Source organism: Alosa pseudoharengus, unplaced genomic scaffold (assembly GCF_046254945.1).
Source record: "Alosa pseudoharengus isolate Yale_2024_CS ecotype anadromous, Long Island Sound unplaced genomic scaffold, YU_APseudo_1.1 YU_APseudo_1.1_scf_22, whole genome shotgun sequence".
NCBI lineage: Eukaryota > Metazoa > Chordata > Actinopteri > Clupeiformes > Clupeidae > Alosa > Alosa pseudoharengus.
The window spans coordinates 15,374,014-15,381,396 of NW_027468680.1; the positions used below are offsets into that span (position 1 = coordinate 15,374,014).

Sequence of the window (7,383 nt, forward strand, 5' to 3'; positions counted from 1 at the left end):
TTAAAGCAGTTTGTCAGAGATGCTGCTGCTTCCCTTTCCCCGCTCCCGAGCACCGGGGGGGCTGCAGGGCCATCAAGCGCAGACAGCCTCGGATGTTTTACTTCCACGTACTGGGAGAACTCGCTCATATTTATGGACTCGGCAGCTAACTGGAAACCACATTCACATTAATGAACTGCTGTTTTTGTGTGGGAGAGCAAAACCTGATACATAATAGAAATGCATGTACACTCACACGTGGACATACACACTCTCTCTATCTCGCTCTCTCTATCTCGCTCTCTCACACACACACAAACAGACACACACAAACAGACACACACATACACTCACTCACACACACACACACACACACACACACACACACACACACACACACTCACACTCACACTCTCTCTCACCCACACACACACACACACTCACACCCACACTCTCTCTCTCTTACAGACACACACACACACACACATATTAAATGAACCCAAGATCTAATTTCAATCACAAATAAACTGTTATTCTTCACCACATAAAAATAAACCAAAGCACTTAGAAGGGTATGCACAGGCAGTCACCCATACACTCATACAAACCATCTGCTATTCTTTCCAACCAGCTCAGCAGACCTGACAGAACATGGCAAGGTCGCGCAGGTTATTTTTTTGCGTCATTATGATGACACACACACACGCACACACAATCACGCACATACCCCCCCCCACACACACACACACACACCTTAAACACATAGAGACACAGACACACATACTCCCTCTCTCTCTTGCTCTCACACATACACAAGTTACATACACACACACACACACACACACACACACACACACTACTAAAATACATAGAGGACAAAACATGAGTCACACACCTAAAAACACAGACTATTTTGGAGAGTCAGTGTTGATCTCTTGCTGTTAGACAGAGAAGCCAGTCTGACGCAGGGGGTTGCACGGTAGTAAAGCTGTATGCTTGAGTTTTATTTTCTTTGGAAAATATACGCAGATATTCATTTTCATGTAAAAACTTTTCGAGAGCAGCATTTGACAGAACATCAAAAAACCAGAGTTCACACACTTAAGAAGACTTCCACTGAGGTCACAAATACAAAGTCCTTTTTTTCCCCACCAAGGCAAACAAGGTCTTCACATCTTTTTTTTACTCAAAACATCATCTTTTTTTTACAACAAAATGAGAAACAACTTCCATGTTTAATCAGCTTACAGACCCAATCTGCTCAAACAGAGGGGAGCAAACTCAGAGAGCGGAACCAAACACTTCACAAACACACACCACTGCTGACACTGGATCCCACTCAATGCTTACTTTGTTCAGGGAAGACGGCTGAGTTTTTGCAGCGAAAAAGTTGCCATTTCTAGGACTTTGATAGTATATTTATATATATTATACTGATATAGATATATAGAGATATATGTGTTGTATATAAATAGAACATTTTCTCACAGTCTTACAAAGAAGTAAAAAGTCTACAACACTTCAGTTAAAGCACTCCAGCACACCCAAAGTAGAACCATACGAGTCCATAATCCGTGAGACCATCCACATTAAGAGCTGATCGTTGTGGCATCGCAGAAGACGCGCAAAACACTTTGTTTTTGGATTAAGTGTATTCGTCTGGGTAATAGACACCACAAAGTACACACGTACAATCCAAGCACACAGAGAAGGGCGCAGGGGGTGATTGCAGGACATGATCAAACCACGGGGGTTCTCAGAAAAGGTCATTCGGTTGATTAATTCACAATGCTATTTTTAATAAGCATTTAATTTTTTATTTATTTCTATGAGAATATTTTTATTCACCGAAAAGATGTCCCCCTCATTTGCTTTCGAAAAATTACTTACATTTTGGGCTTCCATTATCATGAATCATAAATAGCATCATATTTATTCAAATTCTTTCAGTGTGTTAATGCTGTAAACACCTGCATATGGCAGGATAGATGTCTTTACAAATTAGTCATTTTTAAAATGAATTACTTGTGCACCTCCAACAAAGTGGTGTCCTCAGGCGCGTTTTCTTCTCCTGTGGTCGTGAGAGAGAGATTGATTGGTTCGTTTTTTGCGCTGAGCACATCGCATCTAACCCCTTGTAGTATCACACACAGAAAAACAGAAAAACAAAAAACAGCTTCGGGCAACAATTACAATCACTGTCAAAGTCCCCAAACCAGCAGGAGGTTACCTCCCAGAAATACCTGGTGTTTAACAAATTACCACTGGAGCGATGGCATCGTAGCGGCAGCTTCTTGGGCATGTTTGAGTTTAAGACATACATCAAGATTTGTCCCTCGCTTTGGGAAACCTATCTGATTCCCTCAAGCACTGTATCTCACAAACATTGCATACACAGAGATGCATATCCATTAAAGATGCACACACACACACACACACATACACGCCCATACACGCACATACATAAGCACATGCACAAGCAGACACACACACATACATACATACACATGTAAAGTTGTATTCCCATACACACACACACACGCACAGCACACAAACAATCCAACAAACACAAACGTACACACACACGCATACATATTCACACATTCTCTTATATCCTCACATTTCAGTGTCCTAACATTACTCATCTATGTGTGTGTGTGTGTTTTGGAATGTGTGTGTGTGTGTGTGTGTGTGTGTGTGTGTGTGTGTGTGTGTGTGTGTGTGTGTGTGTGTGTGTGTGTGTGTGTGTGTGTGAGAGAGTCTATGCATCAGTGAGAGTACAGTATGTTTCTCCTCTAGCTCAATCCCTAGTGGTCCCTCATAATAACCTTAAAATGGTAAACAGCTGTCTCCTCACCCTGTTCCCAGTCATGGTAAACTTGGAGTGACTCATTTCCCTGTCCAACCCTCTGCCCTGGCCCCAACACCCCGGCTATCAGAAACCCCTTGGACCTCGTCTTCCGCACTGAACCTTTAATCAGCCGACACACTGAGGCCACCACCACCCTTGCCCTGACTCCGTGGCAAGACTCAGGCACGCATTCTCCTCTTTCACAATTCACTGCCAAATATGTACTCATCGAACACGCCCAGGCCAGGGCCCCCTGCGGCCTTCCTAAAGGGGGGGGGGGGGGGGGGCCGTGGAGCTGCTCAGATCATCTTCATGTTGACCCGTCGTGGCCCACTGGTCTCGGGCAGCTCGTTGCCGCCGGTCTTGCGCTTGCGCGGCACGTACTGGATGTCCACGCTGCCCCGGTGTTTGCCCTTGCCGCGGCTCCAGGCGAACAGCAGCAGGAAGCAGAAGAGGACCACTCCCAGGAAGCTGAGGCAGCCCATCGCCGTGGAGACCAGGATGGTGGTGAAGTCCAGGGCCACGCGCACGCGGGCGTAGCGGTCCGTGCTGTTGCCGTGCAGTGAGGCGTTGTGGGCAGCGCTGTCGCCGTTGCCGTGGTAGTCTGCGTCCTGGTAGTCGTAGTGCAGGCTGCGGTTGGCGAGTAGGGCGCGGTCTCGGGCTGGCAGGCTCTTGACAGCCAGCGAGGCGGACAGGCTGGCGTTGCCCGCTGGGTTGGATGCCACGCACACGTAGACGCCGCTGTCCTGCCGCTCGGCCACGCGCACCTCCAGGGAGCCGTCGCCGTGGACGACCACGCGGCCTGTGCTCTTGGTGGTCAGGTGGCGGCGGCTGGGCGTCACCCAGGAGACGGTGGGCGGCGGCGCGCCGTCGGCACTGCAGTTGAGCCACGCGCGCTGACCCTCCTCCACCTGGACCGGCTGCGTGGCCACGGCGATGACGCGCGGCTTGGTGCAGACCACCAGCCGCGCCAGCTGCGCGCTGGACCAAACCTCGCGCAGGCTCTTGGACGCCAGCGACGCGGGGGCGCTGCACTCGGGCGGCACGTCGTCCGGCGTTGGGCTCCGCTTGTCGACCGCCGTGTGGAGGAGCGGCGGCGCCCTCTGCAGGAGCCAGCGTAGGCGGCAGTCGCACACCAGCGGGTTGCGGCCGATCCTCAGCGTCTGCAGGCTCAGGTCGTGGCCCTCAGGGAAGGCCGCACGCTCCAGTGTGGCCAGCCGGTTGGACGAGACGTCCAGCATCCGGAGCGACGGCGCGCCCAGGAAGGCGTCGGGTTCGATGCGCTCCAGTGCGGCCGAGCGCAGGTGCAGCTCCTCCAGCCTGGCCAGACCTCGGAGCCCCCCCGCCCGCAGCACGCGCACCCGGCTGTGGGACAGGTTCAGGAACGTGAGGTGCCGCAGGTGACCCAGCGTGGGCACGGCCGACAGGTTGGTCTGCGTGATGGCCAGCGTGGTGAGGTTGAGCCCGAGGAACGCCGGGCTGGGCAGCGCCTCCAGCAGCGGCAGGCGCTCCAGCGCCAGGTGGCGGAGTCGCGGCATGTTCCGGAAGGCGTGCGGCGGCACCTCGGCCACGTTGGCCAGCTGGCTCAGCCGCAGCGTCTCCAGGGCGCGCAGCTGCGCCAACGCCTGACCGGGGATGGCCGACAGGTTGCAGCGCTCCAGCGTCAGCTGCCGCAGCGAGAGCAGACCGCTGAAGGCCCGCGGCGCCACGAACACCAGCTCGTTGTCGCTCAGCTCCAGCGTCTCCAGGCGCTGCTGCTCCTCGAAGGCGCCGTCCAGCAGGATGACCAGCTTGTTCTGGCTCAGGTCCAGCAGCCGCAGCTCGCCGAGGCCGGCCAGCGCGCCGCGCGGGAGCAGGGTCAGCTGGTTGCCGCGGAGGCGCAGTGCCCGCATGCGCGGCTGAGCGCGGAAGCTTCCGGGCTCCACCGAGGCGAGCAGGTTGGCGCTCAGGTCCAGGTCCTCCAGCTGCTGCAGCTGGGAGAAGTTTTGCGGCGCCAGGCTACGCAGGCGGTTCTTGCTCAGGTCCAGCAGGCGCGTCTCGATGGGGATGCCCTCGGGAACGGTGGCCAGCTTCCGGCGGTGGCACGAGACCGAGCGCGTGGGCACCGAGCACTCACAGCGGGCGGGGCAGCCGCCCACCGGGCCCGGGCACACGAGTGCGACCAGGAGAAGGAGAGCCGGCAGGAGGCGGGAGAGGAGGAGGATGAAGGAGGAGGAGGAGGAGAAGCGAGCCGGAACGCATGAGGCCAGAGAGAGCACCATGACCAGATAGACCTGCAGTAGAAAAGAGAGGGAGGGAGGGAAGGAAGACAGGTGAACAAAAGGAGAGAGAAAGGGAAAGGAAGAGAAAGAGGGAGAACAGAGGGAAAGGGAAAGACAGGTGAAGAACGACAGAGAGGTAAAGGGTGTGGGGGGAGGTAAAGGAGGGGGAATGAGAGAGGGAGAGAAAGACAGAGAGGAAGAGGAAAGGGAGGCAGAAAAAAAGACAAGAAGATCAGATCAGTGAAGGCTTCCATTACACAAGAGATTAAAATAAGAGCGCAGGGCAGAGGAGCAAATGGGCAAATGATAGGAAGCAGAGAGATCTGTATCAAACATCACAGTCATCAGAATCACAGAGAGAAAGACAGCGACAGAGAGAGAGAGAGAGAGAGCAAATGAAAGAGAGCAAAGCAGTGAGGGAGCGGATGAGAGCCCATCGCTAAAAGCCTCTATTTCACAGGAGAGCCGAAGGCTGAGGCAGAGGCAAAGATAATGAGAGGGATAAAAAGTGATTGGTATTAGAAGCACAGGGCAGAGAGAGACAGAGGAAAGAAGAGTAGAAAAGATGAGAGAGGAAAAGAGAGGGGGGGGGGAGTGGAGAAAGAGCAGATGGAGGAGGGTGGTGTAGCTGAAGGCAGTGGAACGGGGCAGGCATGGTCGTGCTCCTGTAACGAAGGCTCATATGCACACATAAACACACATACAAGAACGAAGTCACATGCGCAGACACACTCCCCTCTCCTTCCTGAGTCTTCCCTTTCTGTAAGCCGTTGCTTGCTTATTCCTTGCTGTGACAGGCCCTGCGGTGTATATTGATTGCCACACAGACACACACACAGACACACACACACACGTCGAACAGACTTCGCCAAACACGCGGTTGCCATGGCAATCCCACGCTCCTTCATCTCCAGCATTACTGAGCCAATCAGAGCGCAGGCATTCCACAGGTCCACAGACACACACCAAAAGACGAGAGAGAGCCACAATAGCTTCAAGTGCACTGCAAAGATTAGACTCTTTTTTTTAATCATGCCTTGTAGCTTTAGGTCAATGACTCTCAGCAGTAATTAATACAACAGCAGTAGCATATCACGAAGCCTCAATGAAAAGAATGATTAATGTTGCATAATGACACAGCTATCTCTTTGCCCTCCCGAGAGACATTTTCACTTTAAACACATCTGACATGAAGCAAAGTAGAGCCGCATCACTCAGAATATCAACAACATAAGTTTTAGCGCGGTCTGACCCAGTCTTGTCATGTTGGCCGATCGAATCTAGGTCTGCAGACTAAAGACCGGAGACCGCGAAAGAGACGAGCGTGAGGCTGGGTGTGCATTTGGAGGCACAACACTACAGGGGCCGCGGCAGGATTATAGGAAGACGGGAGGAGAGGAAAAGATTCCAGCCAAGCGGAGATTGATTATGGGCGCTGGCGACAGCTACACAAAGAGCAAATGGGCCTGGAATTTACACCTAGTTGAGTTAAGAAAAGAGCAATTCAAAGACAGATTTATAATTTTTCTTTCCCCTCTTTTTGAAAAGCAAGGCAGCAGACAAGACTGATAATGAGGTCTCAATGTGAGCCACATGTGTGTATGTGTGTATGTGTGTGTGTGTGTGCATGCGAACACTAATAAGGCTGCCCATTAAAATGCTGCTTCCATCGATTCAACTGAATTCAGATAGAACCACACAGGATTTCCCAAGAGATGCTGTCCAACAAGGACATGAGGCTTCAGCGCAGCAGAGTTTCTGGCTGGGGATAACACTTGTTTTCTCTTGGGAGAGCAAGACAGCTAGATTGTTAGGATGGACTAATAATCCTGAACCTGCCCAAATGAATCTTGTTTCTGTTATTGGAATAGTGAAAAAGGGTTAGGATATTCCTGTCATACAAATCTGTGACATCTACAAAAGTCACTATGATGGACAGTTTTGTGAAGTGATGTGAGACACTATAGGTGTAACTGAAGTATCATAGCTCAGAGTGTTGTTCCTCAACAGAAGAGCATGGCATTAGAATCAACTCTCCCCATTTGACAGGTATATCTGATTCAATGACGAACTGCCTCTCTTAGAATCACGCTTCAAAGACAGAGAGAGACATAGCTGGCCAGGCTTTGCCATTCTGAGTCATTTTACAAACAAACATCTTCAAAGAAAAAAGATCCGCCATCTTCCAAAGGAGCGATGACTGTGCAGAGTAGGAGGGGGAGATGGAAGGGGAGGTAGAGGATGTGTTCATCAGCTCCGTAAGGTTTATATAAGTAAAGACTGAAAAGCAGA

General features: G+C 51.6%; 1 protein-coding gene across 1 annotated transcript; it reads right to left on the reverse strand.

Moving 5' to 3' along the window:
• Nucleotides 1–3,129: 3,129 nt before the first annotated feature.
• Nucleotides 3,130–5,091, reverse strand: lingo2b (leucine rich repeat and Ig domain containing 2b). The gene has a single exon (XM_076300135.1). It carries the CDS (start codon nt 5,089–5,091, stop codon nt 3,130–3,132), a length of 1,962 nt encoding a protein of 653 aa, XP_076156250.1.
• Nucleotides 5,092–7,383: the final 2,292 nt, after the last annotated feature.